The sequence below is a fragment of the Lissotriton vulgaris genome, chromosome 4_1 (genome assembly GCF_964263255.1).
Source record: "Lissotriton vulgaris chromosome 4_1, aLisVul1.2, whole genome shotgun sequence".
Taxonomy (NCBI): Eukaryota; Metazoa; Chordata; class Amphibia; order Caudata; family Salamandridae; genus Lissotriton; species Lissotriton vulgaris.
This window is the reverse complement of record NC_141691.1, coordinates 1,342,744,699-1,342,761,593: the sequence shown is the minus strand read 5'-3', so window position 1 is coordinate 1,342,761,593 and position 16,895 is coordinate 1,342,744,699. Positions and strand designations below refer to the sequence as shown.

General features: G+C 41.8%; 1 protein-coding gene across 1 annotated transcript; it reads right to left on the bottom strand.

Moving 5' to 3' along the window:
- Positions 1-9,398: 9,398 nt before the first annotated feature.
- Positions 9,399-10,397, bottom strand: LOC147723953 (uncharacterized). The gene has a single exon (XM_086917964.1). The coding sequence runs from the start codon at positions 10,395-10,397 to the stop codon at positions 9,399-9,401; it is 999 nt and encodes a 332-aa protein (XP_086774090.1).
- Positions 10,398-16,895: the final 6,498 nt, after the last annotated feature.

Sequence of the window (16,895 nt, the reverse complement as noted above, 5' to 3'; positions counted from 1 at the left end):
TTATTATTTATGACTTTTGAACTTTTAACCCCTTGCATGCTGCCACGATTCTGCGCCTGTGCGGTACATTACGATCGCGGGTGCGGTCATGACGGCCGGGAGCCGTCATCAGCACACGAGCACTGTGTGCCATGACGGCTCCCGGCCGTCATCAGCATGCAAGGGGTTAAACAAAACAACCGAGGGGATGAAGGAAAGGCAATGTCTTTCGGATGTACAACACATGGAGCTTTCAGAGAAATGCATAGCTGACAATTTACGCAGCTCTCTGATTCTTCTACATGCGCCGCTGTAACATGGTGTTTACTCCTACGTGTCATATTGGAACTATTTGACAAAGCTTCATTTCACACATTACCCTCCGCTTCCTCCTATCTTGAATGTAGGTGCTCTAACTCTATCTGGCTCTGTGAATTGAATGACGTTAATTCACTTCTGAGTTTGATGAAGTGAGTATATAGTGCTTTTTGAAGAAATTGGTTTTGAGCTTTTTCTGCATTCAGTATTGGTCATCTGGATTTACATGCAGGCCTTCCAAGTATCACACATCAGGCATTAGACGAACGCATTTCAGTGTGGTGGTCCGCATCACCGCACTTAAATGCAAATTCACGCCTACGTATAGGGGCCTGTTGGCTCTCAAATCCAAGCGCTGGCTGCTACTCATGCACTAATAATTCGGACTGAAACTAAAGCTGGAGTGGAGCTTGACATGCGCGCTGCTCCATGAGCGCTGCTCCTGCCAGGCTTGGGGGCTGGTTGAGCTGCTTTTCAGGTCTAGCTGGTACAATGTAACAATAAGATTGCAGAGTGCCGCATTAAATGATGACTGACATCACATCCGGAGAGAACGGCGGTGCGAGCAAGTGGCTGCAGTTCTGGGGAATAAGTTGTGGGAGGCTGCAGCCAGTGGCACCTCAGTAAATTTTACATGAAAAATTACCCTAACCCATTGATCTCGGCGGCCCAGAGCACACCATTGTGCAGCTGCTGCTGAGTAAAAGAGTCTTAATCGGGAAACATCCTTTACAACGCAACTTTTACCACGCAGTGCCTTTACGACGCAACTTTTACAACGCAAACCATTACAACGCATTGCACTGGGGGGCGCTCAAGGATAGGGAATACGTTTAATTTACTTTCCAACACCTTCCCTAGTGTCTACGGGGACTGGAGTTGGAATAGTAAATTAAATTATTCACTATCCAGCGCCCCAAAGCGCTATGCGTTGTAAAGGTTTTCGTTGTAAATACCACGTTGTAAAGGCATGCGTGGTAAAAGCATGCGTTGTAATGTCATACATCCGTCTTAATCGCGCCCGGCGTTTCTTAAGTAAGTAAAGTGAGTCAGTCGCTGCAGTGAGCTAGCTCTCACTCTGCTACCACTAATAATGAAAATTGACTTTTGTAAATTATAAAATCACTTAACACGCGCTTGTCAGCTACCTCTAATGCAGCTGAAGTTCTGCAGTCAGTCTTTGCGCCTTTTCAGCAACTAACAAGTTGCGCTACAGATTTACTAGTCGCAGTACTAATCTCGCTTTGGGCCACTCAGATCATGACTGAGACTGTGATGCTGGTCCAACAAATTACTTTTAACAATGACACAGCGGCGTTACAGTCAACAGAGCCTGATGTAGCTCTGTGACAGCCTGCTTGTGTGATCTGTGCCACTGGCTGCGTAGGTGTCGGCGCGCCAACCGGGGTGGACTGCTGGAGACATGTTTTGAAATAATACAGTGTCCTGGTTAGCTTTGACCTATGTGGGTTGGCTGGGGAATTTTCAGACCTGACAGTTTTCTTTTTTATGTCTGTTTATTCCTAGAGTGTATGAAACATGCTGCAGTCGTTAAGTGTGTGACACAAAAAAATGAAGACTGTCAGAGAATTGTATATTTTAGTATTCAGCCTCTCACAACTGAGCTCGCTGTTCGGTGGTAATGCACCCACCTGCTTTTGAGCATTTACTGGCCTTGGTGAAGGGACACTAACCTCATGTCATCCTATTTGTCTTGCACATTCCAATGACATTGTTTAGAGAAAACAAGAACAGAAGTTACAGGCACTGCTCTCAAAGTGCCATGAGACATTAGTTTGGGTCTGTCCAGTTCCTGTTCCAGCTCACGGGCCTTTTGGAAACCTGCTTCGACACACGAGGGTCTAAGCACTATTTATAGCCCCTAGGCCTGGAACTCCTAGGCTTTTATTAGAAAAAAACTCTTACCAAAGTTTCTCTAGGCTGGTGACAACTAGCCTCAACCCACCCTTCACCGTAAAGAACTGAAATAAAGAACTGAAAAAAAATAAGAGACCGGTTTGCCAATGTGCAGACCGTACTGCAAGCTCACTCGAGGTACTTCTGATAGAATTACTAGTACATATCCATCCAAAAAGTGAACATGAAGCCCCAGGCAGGCATTGCAAAAGATATGTTTTTTAGCTCAGTTTCCTGCCCGCCCGGACCCCAAGAGTTAATTGCCATTTGCGCCCCTGTGCAGAATTAAATAAACAGGAGGAGGCAGTGTTCGACCAGTCACCTCCTGACCTTGACACTTGCTGCCTGCCCAGCCCCAGTCGCGGGAGTCCCCGTGGGCTGTGTCCGGTCGGTGTGAGTTTGAGAGGAGGTGCCGAGTGTCTTTAAAAGGCACAAGTAGGGTTCTTGGGACTTAGCAGCCCCTCTCAACGTCGTCACTATATGAGAAAGTATCCCAATTCCCAGCTGCTGTCTGCAGCCAAGGAGGGCGATGGACACTAAGAGACAGCGAAGGCCATTATCTCCATATTCCCAGCTGCAGCACTGGGACTGAGAGATTTCGGAAGTGTAAAAAATAAACATTAGGAATGTTCCTGCTAAGGTCGAAAGTCAAGTTTTAATATCATTGTTAGACATTTCTTTTACAGGTTGATAAGGTTACAGCGGTTTCTAGATCTTAAGGAGTTTCTTGTTGCGCACACAAGTGTAATTTCTGATATTCATAGGTTTCCCTGCTCATCATTGCTTGATTCTGCTTGCAAAAAAAGTGTCAATCATTGTCGTTGAAATGTCACTCATAAATACCCTAAAATTAGGAAATTGTCACACACAGCAATCAGACACCATGGCAGCTATGGCTACATGGACATTACATTGCATGTGAATTATGTGGTCATTTGTGAAAGTATTCGTGTTAATCACAGCGCCCGTCATGTGCTGCAATCAACAGGAATACTTTCACAAATACCCACTATCGTCCCGCAGCCTCTCGCCATTGTGAAAAGACATGTAGCTAGTCCAATAGCACAACGTGTGCTTTACCCGATGTGCTTTCAGACTTGCTTAATTTCTTTTCTAAATAGAGCGCAGCTGGGTGCTGATAGTGGGTCATTGTGATAATATTCCTGTTAATTGCAGCGCCTGATGGGCGCTGTGATTAACACGAATACTTTCACAATGGCCCACCATTAGCACCCAGCTGCGCTCTATTTAGAAAAGAAATGAAGTGCGTCTGAAATCACAACATGTAAAGCACAGTCGTGCTTTTGAACTTGCTTTGTCTTTTCACAATGGCGAGAGGCTGCGGGATGATAGTGGGTATTTGTGAAAGTATTCCTGTTGATTGCAGCACATGACGCGTGCTGTGATTAACACGAATACTTTCACAAAGGCCTCAGATTACCAGTAAATTGCCGTTTTTCGCCGCCCGCGTTTTAAAAGCGGGCGGCGGCAAGAACGTGTGCGCGCTTCACAGGGGACACTGCGCGCTCAGTGCCTTTAATGTGCGCGGGTGCCCTGCCGCGCAGGTTAGAGGGAACACTGATATCTACACCATTTTCTAAAAATAGAACATTTTGTCTTATGATTACTGGTAGCCATTTTCTCTAACACAATTTCTTCGACCTTGTGTCACCTATGAGTTACAAAACACACTATTCCCTAACAGAGTTTCTTCGACCTTGTGTCAATTATATTCTAAATTATACTATAGTTAGTTTTTCAAACAGGTTTTCTTCGACCTTATGTCAACTCCGACCTCTCCTATATTTACAATATCCGTCTCACAGGAATTCAGGCTTTTATTTAATATCATATATTTTTAGCACCTATTTTCTTTTCTCTAGGTTGACTTCTTTACTCACTTTTCCCAATCATCTTTGGGTTGTACATGTTTTCTTGACTGCTATTGACTTCACCAATGGGCGGTAAGACAATGTATGCCCACTCTGGTGATTTGTACTTCTGATTTGGTCGTCTTACTCTTTTAGGTCTTTGAACAACTTCTGTTTTCTTTCCTAGTGTTTCTTTCTGGCTGGTGATTTCATTCACCTGCTCTTCTGGCTCTTTGGCTTTGTTTTTTAGTTTAAATCTCAATCCACCAGTTTCTTTAGGCCAATTAACTCCTTTACAGACTTTCTTAGTCTTTGGCTCTACTGTATTATGCTCCACTCTCCAAGCTCTTTTCCTTAAACCTTTTCTTAATGCAGTTTCATCTGTACTGTCATCAGTTTCACTTTCATTGTCCTCAACTGTATCATTAATTATGATTTTCACAAAGTCTTTGTCTTCATCAAGTTCAGCTTTCTCTTCTGTCACTCTGTTAGGAACACCTTCATAACTGGTACTCAGAATCTCATCCATATCGTGAGTTACTTCCTCTTCCCCAGTCGCAGGATTTCCTTTCCTGCTTTCAGAGTTTTCAGATTTCTTTTCAGCTTTCTTCTCTTTTACAACTTTGTCTTCACTTTCTTTTGCGTCTCGGCTGGTGTCTGTCTCTACCAATTCTTGATCTTCAGGTTGATCTTCAGAATCTGATATCTCCACAATCTCCTTTTGACCTTCACCTTCAGACGCAGAACTGGCTTCTGATACTTCCAGATGTCGACGTTCCTGTCGATCTTCAGTCTCTGGAATTCTTTCTTGTTCAACTTCGGAATCAGAATCAGTTGTATGGGTATTCAGGTGCAGGCACACGGATGGTGTGGCTCGCATGCACCCATCTTTTCAGTCCAGCACATTTGACTGCAGTAGTGCTGACCAGGATGACCTAGCGTGGTTTCTGCCACCGAGGTACCAAACAATTTCTCCTACGATGTACCTTCACTTGAACCCAGTCTCCAGGGACTAGATCATGAGCTGGATTTTTCTCTTTGGTATTTGACTCAGTTCCCACCTGGTGGAGCACAGAAGTTACTACATCAGACAAGTTTTTGCTGTAGTCCAGTATGATGTCATCATTAATTGTCAATAACTTATCAACAGGTACATAGGCCTGCCTCATCACCCTGCCCATCAAAATTTCATGTGGACTTAATCCAGTTTTCTTGTCAGGAATGCTTCTCATTGTCATCAAGACAAGCGGCAAGGCGTCTGGCCACTTAAGCCCTGTTGCCAAACACATTTTTGCAATTCAGTTCTTAATGGTTCCATTCACCTGCTCCACTACCCCTGAAGCCTCAGGTCTGTAAGCACAATGCAGCTTCTGGTGAATGTCGAAAGCTTCACAGATCATTTGCATTAACTCATTTTGAAAATGTGGTCCACGGTTTGATTCAATCGATACCGGGAAACCAAAACGTGTTATTATTTCTCGTAAAAGCAGCTTGGCAACAGTTATCCCATCATTCCACCTCGTGGGGAAAGCTTCCATCCATCAGGAGAACAAACAGATTATCACAAGAATATACCTGAGCCTGTTACTTGGGGGCAACTCCACAAAATCCATCTGAACCCTTGTAAATGGACCACCATCCCGTCCTATGGTTCCCAAACTTACAACAGTTCTCCTGTTTGGATTGAATTGCTGACATACCAAACACCTTTGGCACAAACTTTCAGCAATCATTCTGAACTTAGGGTTATACCAAGTTTGTCTGAATAGACGAATCATGGCATCTCTTCCAATAAGAGCCTGACTATGGTACATCCGGGCCATGTCTGAGATCATGCTATCGGGCATTACTGGTCTTTCAACTTTGTAAACCCAAATTTCATTTTCCTCTCTCTGTCTGCACCCTGTCTGCGCCCTGCTTTTAGCCAAATATATTTTTCTTCTGCTTCTGCTTCTTCCTGTATTTGTTTCACTTCCTGCCATGTCTCAACTACAGTAGTTAGCGTTAAAGGACTCGGAACATGTTCTTTTATCTTTTATCGTTTGATTGAAATTTGATTTTAGCACAATGTTTTGCAATTGTATCCACATAATTATTTCCTTTGGTAATGCAATCCTTACCCTTTTTGTGCGCTGAACATTTCACTACAGCTATTTTTTCATGTAGCTGAATCACATCTATCAGTGTTTTTTCAAATTCAGCATTCCGAATAGGTGTTCCTGCAGAAGTTAGATAACCTCTTTGGGACCAAAGCTGTCCATAATCATGAACAACTTTGCAGCCATATTGACTATCAGTCACTATGGTTACTTTCACCTCTTTTCCCAATTCACATGCTCGTATCAAAGCAATAAACTCCGCTACTTGAGCAGAATGAATTCCTTTCAAACAAGATGCTTCCAGCACCTCTGCCACTGTACACACAGCATAGGCAGCGCTTAAAATGCCACTCTCTGTTCTCAAGCATAATCCATCGACAAACATCACAAAATCTGATTCAGGTAATGGTTCATCTGTAATGTCTGGTCTGGGTTTTGTGCAATATTCAAGAACATCCAAACATTTGTGATCAAGTTCACCTTTTACTTCTGCATCAATGGTGTCAGGTAGCAATGTAGAAGGATTGAAGGATTAACATTTACACACCTGGCAATTGTTACATTTTCAGCTCCCAAAATTATTTTCTCATAACGAGTCATTCTGCTATTGGTCATGTACTGTGTCTTGGCTCTAGTGAGGAGAATCTCTACAGAATGAGGTACATACACCCTCACAGGAAATCCCATCACTATTCCTTCACTTTGCTCCAAGCTTACACTAGTAGCTGCTACTGCTTTCAGACATCCTGGCAAAGCTTTTGCAACAGGGTCCAAAACAGCTGAGAAATACGCAATTGGTTTTCTCATTTTCCCATGTCTCTGAATCAACACTGATAATGCACATCCCTCTCGCTCACTACAGTACAGTTCAAATTCTTTTTCATAATCAGGCATTCCCAAAGCTGGTGCTTCACACAGTTTCGTTTTCAGCTGTTCAAAAGCTTCCATTTCTGTTTTGGTCAAAACTATGGGGACTCTCTGATGTCTGCTTTTTTCAGTCTCTGTAATGGTTTTGCAATCAATGAAAATCCACTAATCCACTGTCTACAATAACCTACCATTCCCAAGAACATTCTCACCTGTCTTTGAGTTTTTGGTGGCTGCATTCCTTGTATCATTTTGATTCTTTCTATTGTGACTTGTCTGATTCCTTTAGCAATCTTGTGACCTAAATATTGTACTTCTTTCTGACAGAACTGCAATTTTGACGGAGACACTTTATGTCCCTCCTCTGCCAAATGATTCAGCAATGCTACAGTGTCAGTTACAAATGCATCCTTTGTTTTTGATGCAATCAAAAGATCATCAATGTATTGTACCAACACAGACTCTCCAGGCATGCTCAAGCTTTCTAATGATTTCTTTAGCAGCTGATTGAAAATTGATGGGCTCTCTGTGTACCCTTGTGGAATTCTACACCATGCTAGGATACGGTTCTGGAATCTGAATGCAAAAATTGGTTGACTTTCTGGATGCAATGGAACAGTAAATAACGCATTACACAAATCAATTACAGTATACCATTCTGCATCATGAGGAATTTGGTACAGAATTACTGCTGGATTCGGGACAATCGGACAACATGGGACATCAATTTTATTAACCTTTCTAAGGTCCTGTACATTTCTAAATGTTACATTAGGCTTTTTAAATCCCATGATTGGTGAATTACAAGGACTGCTTTCTATTTCTCTCAATATTCCTTGCTCAATCATTTTGTCAATCACTGGAGTTATTCCTTCAATTATTTCTGTAGTCATCTTGTACTGAGGAATATTTGGGTAACTTACACCTTCTTTTATTGTGACTCTTACAGGATCAACACCTTTCATCAATCCTATATCCTTTCCTGTGAGATCCCATACTTCTTCTTTCACTACCTCTTTCAGTTCAACAGGAATCTTTTCTCGATCAAAAACAGGAAATAGCTTACGCTGTTCTGCTTCTATCATAAGCATTGTCATTTTATACAAGCTATCCTCATCTGGAGTCTGCAACTCTATGCCATCCGGTGAACAATATATGGCACAGTTCATTTTGCATAAAATATCCCTTCCTAACAAATTAACAGGACTGCTATCACACACCACAAATCGAAGCATATCCCTGAAAGTTCGAATTTCTACTTCAATTGTTTCTTTTAGAGGAGTTTGTATCTTTCTATTAGCTACACCTACAACTTGGATGCTCTCTCCCGAGAGAGGAAGATTTTGAATTTCCACTGATCTAATAGTAGAACGGGTAGCACCAGTGTCCACTAGGAAAGTTATTTCCACATCATTCACCTTTCCGTTCACAAATGGACCAGACAGATCTATCTCAGGAGTGGCTCCAAGCACACACTCTTCTTCCTCTCTCAGGCACCGTCATAAACTTTCATCCGACTCACTGCCACCTTCTTCTTGTAACCAATACTGAGGACACGCATTCACTCTTTGTGGTCTTTTTACCTGCTCATCCCCGCTGAATTCTGTCTCTGCACTGTATCTCTGCTGGTTTACACTGTTTGTCAGTGGCGGTTGTGGCACCTGACTTTGCTGATTTACTATCTGCTGTTGTTGCTGTTGTTGATTTACCTCAAACTGCACCTGCAAATTCAATGAAGTATTTTCCACATTAACTCTGGGCGGGCATTTGCACTCTTTCTTCCAATGCCCTAACTTGGCGCAATTAAAACAAGGGAATTTCTTCTTCAGTTCATCAATATTTCCTACAATTTTGCTTAACCCTTAAAATGTCCTTGATTTCCTGCATTCTTGCTCTCCATTTGCACCACTTGTTGTTCCGCTACCTTTTCTTGTGCCCACATAGCTTTCTCTTTCAGCTTTTTCTGCTTTGCATCAATTTCTTCACTACAATATTTCGCTTTTCTCAAAACTTCATCTACAGTCCCAGACTGCCAGCCTATCATGTTGTGTCTAATCATGTCTCCAATTTCTGGTCTCAAACCATAAACAAATCTGTATATGAAGTGGCTCATATCCTTTTCATTTAGTTCCTCATATCCACTATACTGTTTACAAACTAACAGCAATCTTTCATAAAATGAATGTACAGATTATTTTGGCTCTTGTGTAGTCCTGTCTATTTTTACCCAATCGGTTTCTTTTGGAGGTATGTTATTTTTCAACCATACTATCACTTGTTCCTATTCTCGCATTACATCTGGTGATGGAGCTCCTGTAATTTTGTCTCTTGCAAATTCTTCTCTTGGCTAGTCTACAGCTATTTTACATTCTGCCCATAAATCTGCTGGCACCACTATGTCAAACAATCCATCTAAATCGATCCATAAAACTTTTGACACTTTTACAAATCTGTCTACCTGTCGATACCATTCTACTGGTTTCTCTCTCAACCTAGGGAAATCATTTGTAAATGACAATATGTCTTGTCTACTCCAAGGAACATGTACATATCCTCCTCCACTTATCTCTCTCATGGGAAACTCAGTTACCACTGCCTCCTTTTCCCTGATCGGAAAAGCTAATGTGAATTTATCATTATTTTCTTCTCTCTTCTTTGCCCACTTAATCCTCCATTTTCTCACATCTCCCCATTTTCGCAACAGTACAATTAATTCTTTTATTTGTGCCAACCTCCCAGCAGTATTCATGTTCTCAATCTCTTTTTCTGCAAAATCCACACTATATGATTTCTGCAACGATTTAAATTTTGAAAATTCCACTCCTAACTCAATTGCTAAATCTTCCAATTGATCATACACTGTTTTGCCCTTCCATGTTATGCTTTTACACATAAACAGAAGTTCATCGTCCTGGTACGTTTTTAGTCTATCTGTTCCAATCGTTCCAATAATTAATTCTTCCATGTCTACTTTTAATTTGACCACATCCAACACTTTTGATTCCTGGTCTTTTAATTTTAAAGTTTTAATCCAGTCACTCAATTTCTTTTCTGATGGTCCTACAGGCGTTTGCGTTAAATCTATTTTATCTACACTTCTCTCTGGCTTTGCAGAGTCTGATTCTGCACCAATTGGATATCTAAATGATGGACTCTGATTAAAAGTCAGTTCAGGCGGATTTACATTAATATTTCGTCTTATCTCAGATAAATCTGGATAAACATTTTCCTTTACTTTCTGTAAACTTTGTTGTAATGGAATTGTCAAGCTTGGCTCTTTTATTCTCTGATTTTCAAATACTGGTATTACCGGCCCTATCGTTATAGGGACAGTTACTGCTTCCATGTTTTTAGTAAGGTTCTGAATCAGTTCATGTGCTGAACATTCATATTCAGAAATATCTGGTTGTACATCACTTCGGGTTTCATTAGTTCTCACTGTTTTGTGCAAATCATTCATTTGTAGAGGAGTACCTGTAATTCTAGCTTCCACAGCTGGAGTACTTGGAATATATCTGGTTTCTACTCTATCTGGCACATCTTTTAAACTTGAATATTGTCTTGGGGTCTCATCATTTCTTTCATCTGCTATTGGAACATTCGGAGTAGTCCATAAAGAAGTTGCTTGATATGGGGGTACTCTCCTATTTAATATTTCATCCAATACAGCATCCTCCGGTTCACTTTCACCATAACTCTGGTTTGCTGTTTCTATATTCTTTTTCTTTTCTGTACATTTCCGACCCTCATATTCATCAATTAATCTAACTGGGTACATGCCATCACACATATTACTATTTCTCCATCTACGCATTATACTCTCATGCGTTTCTCCCCATGAATCTCGACCTCTACCTCTTGGACTGATATGCCTACTCAACCTCTCACTCTCTAACTCTTGCATCGTATCTTCCCATCAACTAACGCGTCAAATTGAGTCGGTCTAGGTCTTGGCTCAAGCTTCATCATTTTGTCTCTCAAATTTCTTAAAATTGCCAAATCAAAAGATCCACCTTCAGGAAAGGCTAACACACCATCGTCCTTGGTATACCATGCCCAATTCTCTAACCAAACGCATGTATGGTAACCATATTTTGACATTATTTCACACAAGTAAGGGAAGAGGGTCAATAATGAATCTCCCACCCCAAACCCCCTAGACAATCATTGTACACACATAAAGGGGTGGAGAGAGGTGAACATAAACAACCCCAACAGTCCCACAAAACAAAAAAATAATTGTTTTGAGAAAACTGTACTCACTCACACACCAAAGTGTGTGACATGCTTCATCATCGGGTCTGCTTACAATACGTCCAGGTGTAGCCACACTCTGGATGGAGCATAGGGGGGGGATGTTTTAAACAAAACAAGACCACAGAATACCAATACGTGACCAAACAAAATACATATAACAGAAATACAAAAAACACAATTAGTGATCAGTGAATATCACCAAGTGGCTAGAATAGGTTCAGCTATATGTCCACCCATCATAATTGGGCAGGCAGACATATAGCCATTTCTCTGACAGCCCTTACACCATCGAGTTGTTGGAGAAGTTTGGCCACGGCAGAGATGGAGTAGTCACTACCATGTAACATCCACAGGAACTCCTCAGAATCTGGCGATGCAAAAAGGGGTCCACCTCTTGACATCCCCAACTCTGACCTAGCACACACAGAGTATTGAGGCGATTAAGCAAGGGATAGGAATTAGGGTAGTAACAGCAGGGAATGGGATACTTGTAAATAGAAAACACAGAATTAATACAGTTCTATAACACTGACTACTCACAGTAATTCTCACTATAGTATCTAGTACCTGAAAATAAAGATCAAGTAGTCGCTGTTTTCCTTTGTTTTATATCCAGACAAGATGCATCTCTCAACCTGGAAGATAGATACCTACAACAACAAAACATAGTCAAATTACCAATTCATTCTCACTTCTTTTCCTCCTACTACAGGAAGCCAAGCATGACTCATATGTACCCTTCTTTCATACCCAAACAAAGATGAAAAGAACCACGAAAAGAAAAGGGAGAGTGTCTCCTAAAGCGAAGATCTGAAAGTTAGTAGCAAGTTGCTAGAATCTTTGGTCTTTGATTAATGCAAATTTACTTAAGAGCAGAATTATCAATAGGCCTTAAATAAGGGCGGAAACCATTCAGAGTCAATGTCTCCTCTTGGCTCTAGTTCCGATTCCACGATACCAAATACCCTCCTTGGTATTAGTGAGGAAACAGTATAAAATAACAATTCAAAAAATGCCAGAAGCAAAGTATACTGAATGCGTGGTCCAAGTACTAGCAACAGCCACCTGAATAGTGTACCTTAGCACCGCTGATCGCTGAGGTGTTGCTTCGCCAGAACAAATCCTGAAAGGGTGTAATTAGGACTCGAACAACTCAAATGACACTGTTGCGGCTGATACTATTCTGCATGCCAATCCCAGAATAGCATATGAACTCCAAACTCGATCTTCCAGCGAGAGTGTACAATCCTCCGTCAGCCAACGAGGAACGGCACAAACCTTTGCCTCAATGCCGGCACCAGAGAGACACTTGAACTTCAACGTCTCTCCCTGTGAGTGGTTGCAGACCACCGTCTGCGGAACGAAGCAAGTCATTAGACGTCAGAAACCCTCACTGGCAGAGAGGCGTCTGGAACAGGAATCAATAGGGCAAGTAAGTCTCCAGCATGCCCTAGAATGCACTCGGAGAAACCAACGTACCGAGGAGCTGCACTGTAAAATGATTACCAAGTACTGAAAGAATTACGCACACCGTTCTGAGTGCGTCGTGGCTGATAGATTTCTTTGGCCTCTCCCAGAAGGAAGGCCTTATGGGAGACATAGTTTTCGGCCGAAGTCTTCAGTGTGATGTGCAATGCAGGCGCATCCGTTCAGTACCTGACATACCAATGCCAAACTATGGTCTGCCTGCATCTAAATTCAGCATCCCGACCATTTTATTGGCAGTAAGGATACTCCGTCCATGTTTCAACAAAGTATGCTTACCACCAATATATAAAACAAGTGGGCATATTTACAACAAAGTGGCAGAGCACAGCGTTAGTCTCCTCGGCTTTAATGAGCACTCTGCCACTTCAGAAACGCTGGACTGCACCATATTTACAAGTATATGGTGCAGTACTGCGTTTCACCCTCAGCTGGCGCTAAACTTAGCAGCCTAGCGCCAACTCAGGCACTCTTGCACCATAGTGCAAGGGTGTCTGCATTGATGGGAATATTGCTTATCTGTACACAATCTTTAAATGGCTTTTTGTAACTTCCATGTGTGCTGATTAATGCAGCACCAATAGAAGTTGCAAACGTCATTTTTGTTTTGATTGTTTATGGGAGACGACCTTAACATCGTGGTCATCACACCGCAATGCCATTACAACATGGTTGTTACAATGACCGCTTTGTTACCACGCAAAGCCATTACTACGCAAGTCATTACACCGACTTGCAGTAGATGGCACGCTAACAATAGGAATTCCAACATCTTCCCTACTGTTATTGTCGGCTGGAGTTGGAATAGTAAATGATACATTTTCAATGTCAGCACGCCATCTACCGCAAGTTGATGTAATGATTTGCATAGTAATTGCATTGTGTGGTAACAATGCGGTCGCTGTAATGACTGCGTTGTAATGCCAAGCAATTCAGTCGGCTATTTAGTCCCCTTTCTATGGCCATGTACATGCAGGTCACATGATGCAGAGAGGGAGTGGGCTCCTGTTTATAAGGACTTCCTACCTGTGATACATTGCTTGGTTTTACTATCCTGTCGTTTGGACCTGGCTTCGGTGTGGACTAGATTCGTGTTTTTCCTTCAAGCCTTGACATCCTTGGGAGTGCCTGAAATTTTTCCTCGCTTATCCGGCGGCTGCCGGTTCCCGTTTTGCGCCCTTTTTTCCTTGGATTTGTGATTATACCTTCAGCACCTTTGGAGGGTGCCTCTGAGATCCCTCTGGTTTCCGCTGCACATACGGACCCCTGTGACCCCTGTGACCCCGAGAACTATGGCCTCCTTAGTCATAATGCATGTCAGGTATTGATGGCATGCTGTGTGGCATGTGGAGGGGGGGACAGGTTTGCTATAAAAGAAATCACTTATTTAGTGGAATGAGAATTTGGGGATAATTGTGTAACAATAATAAATGCATGGGGCTAGTGGCAGACTGTAAAAAAGGAATGGCTATTTGTATTTAAAGCATGTAAATCGAGAAGAAGATTTCTAGCATTTAAAGTCCAAACACTATGGAAATAGAGGAGGGAATAACATAATTTTTCCATGACAAATAGGCCTTAGGCAGTGACAAGTTCCAGCAAAACAGATGGCTCACTGACAGATTACATTGGCTGTGAATGCTTTTTGACCAGGGTTCAAACCCCAGCTGGGGAAAACAATTTTTTTTTGTTTTTTTTATAAAATATTCAACTAGCACTTCTGGGGGGTTTATAACACCATTATACATCAAGCAACATGTACACAAAATGTGGCATGCTGTGGCATATGTCATGACATATGCCACATGCCAGACTTAGGCTCCAAACCCTTCTCCCCTCTGATGTGTTCCAAACCGGAACCATTTTTTTAAAACCCCGACCCTGTGCCTTTAATGGACACGGCAGTTTTTTTGTTGTTGTCTTTTTTTTAAATGTCTTGCTTGGGAATGCAAACGCAGGAACCGTGGTAGCTGTCCGGGCGACGCATATTTCGACCTTCCTAATACATAATATTTAAACAGGTTGTTTTGCGATTCCCTGTGAATGGACAATTGTCCATATGATTATTTGCTTTATATGTTACATTGCAAATAGTATTTCATGTTTGATTCCTTGCCTGCGAGTGGGAATGATGCATCATGCCTAAAATATTTAAATATTAATACAGTGTACTTTTGCTAGCAGCATTTTGTCCCAGGTATGAATTGGGGCCCAAACATCACGTTGAAGTGCCCCCTTCTCGCCTTTAGCAAACACTGAACAAAGCAGTTTGAAGTTTTTGTTCGGACGTGCATTTTAATATACATGTCAGACCTTCAGGCGTCACCGTGGCTGGTTTTCTTATCCCCCCTCTTATCCGTTCCCGAATATTAGTATATTGGCTGCAGGATTCTGTTTTTGTTTTGCTTCGCTTAAAAGTGTTTGTCTGAGAGCTAAGTAAGATTAGAGTGAAGAGTGCTCTTGCTGTTCTGCTTGCGTCACACTCGTTAAATGATGATACAGTTCTAATGTTTGTTTGTTGCATTTCGCATTAAAGAGTAGAGGTACACAAAGCTGAAGGACATCTAATCAGGTTGTAGGAGAGCACAGAACCTCTTCAAGGTGAGAACATGCCTAAGTGAGAGACCTAGCATAATCTGGGAACAGACCCTTTGGTGATTAGTGGAAAGAGGACTTTTTTGTTTTACATATTACTATGCTAATAACACATATTTTAAATACGTCTCAACGGACTTCAGTACAATCCTCAGGTGTCATGACTCAGGGTGAATGAATGTTGGTTTTTGACGTCTCACTATGTCAGAAAACTTGGGGGCATATTATCAAGGGGGTTTATCTCCGCTTTTTTGGCTTTAAAAGCCAAGAAAGCGGAGATAAAATTATCTCCCTATTACCTAGCTGTCGCTAACACCAGTTAGCGACAGCTAGTTGGAGATAGCGACCATCTTGTGCCCCACTTTGCATGTCAGTGATATTTATCACCAATGACATGCAAAGTGGGCGTGCCAAGATGTTAGCGACTGAAAACAGTCGCTAACATCGCTATCTCCTATTACCAACTTTTGGAGATATTCGCGCTAAGCGCGAATATCTCCAAAAGCTAACACCTGCCCTGAGCAGTTCTTAGCCATGTTATCCAATGGGAGGTGGATAACATGGCTAAGAGCATTAGCTCGGTAATGCATGAATATCGCTGACTTTTCAGCGATATTCATGCATTGCGGCGATTTTTATCGTATTTGCGATAAACCTTGGTAATACCGAGGTTTATTTGCGGTAAAAATCGCCGCAGCTCAGCGGTAAATTTTTGTCTCTAACCAAGCAATAGCGATAATTATCGCTATTGCTTGGTAATATGCCCCTTTATTTTTCTGGTAAGGTCACACACAATTCTCTCTCATCATTATACACTGCCGAATGTTCCAGATGCATAAGTGGCACTACAGTAAATTGCAGTAGTATACATTTCGAGAAAATTGATGTTTAAAATCCACAAGCGAGAACCGATTGACACTTTAAATGAGATATGCTTCTTCGTTGTTAGGCTATCTGAATTTTGTGAACTACCTTCAACCACCGCCAAAGGAAGCAATATCAGAGGAGAACAAGAAGTGCAGCCTCTAGCACTGGAAGAAAGCAAAAAGGAACGTCTTGTTTCAACCATTATTGGAAGTTCACAATCTGGAGGACAACCTAATTCTAGAGATCTTAGAGAAGGTAGGGCTAAGAACCTTGGGCTTTAAAAAATGTATGTTCCATTTCATTCTTGAATAAGAAACATGCTTACAAAAAACGTAAAATAGACTTGTAGGAACATCTTTTTGATTGGGAAATCATTCGGCAGTTAAAACAACAACAGTACAACCACTTTGGTTAATTTTGTAAATGGTTTGCACTGAGCAAGCCCCAGACTTTTTCTGACAAAGTCCCAGTTTTTGTAAATCCCCTCATCGACCCTACTCGAGTGCGTGTTTGGCCTGGACTGATCCTGATGGAACAGGACCAAGGTTGATTTGCAGATGACTGTGTCTAATCTGAGGTGGCATGGTGAGCAAACTAATGATGGCTTGTTATGCTGCCCTATGTAATTGGCTGGGTCCAA

Excerpts from the sequence above, each read along its gene's own strand:
- LOC147723953 (XM_086917964.1), bottom strand. The coding sequence starts at position 10,397 with ATGGAAGCAGTAACTGTCCCTATAACGATAGGGCCGGTAATACCAGTA.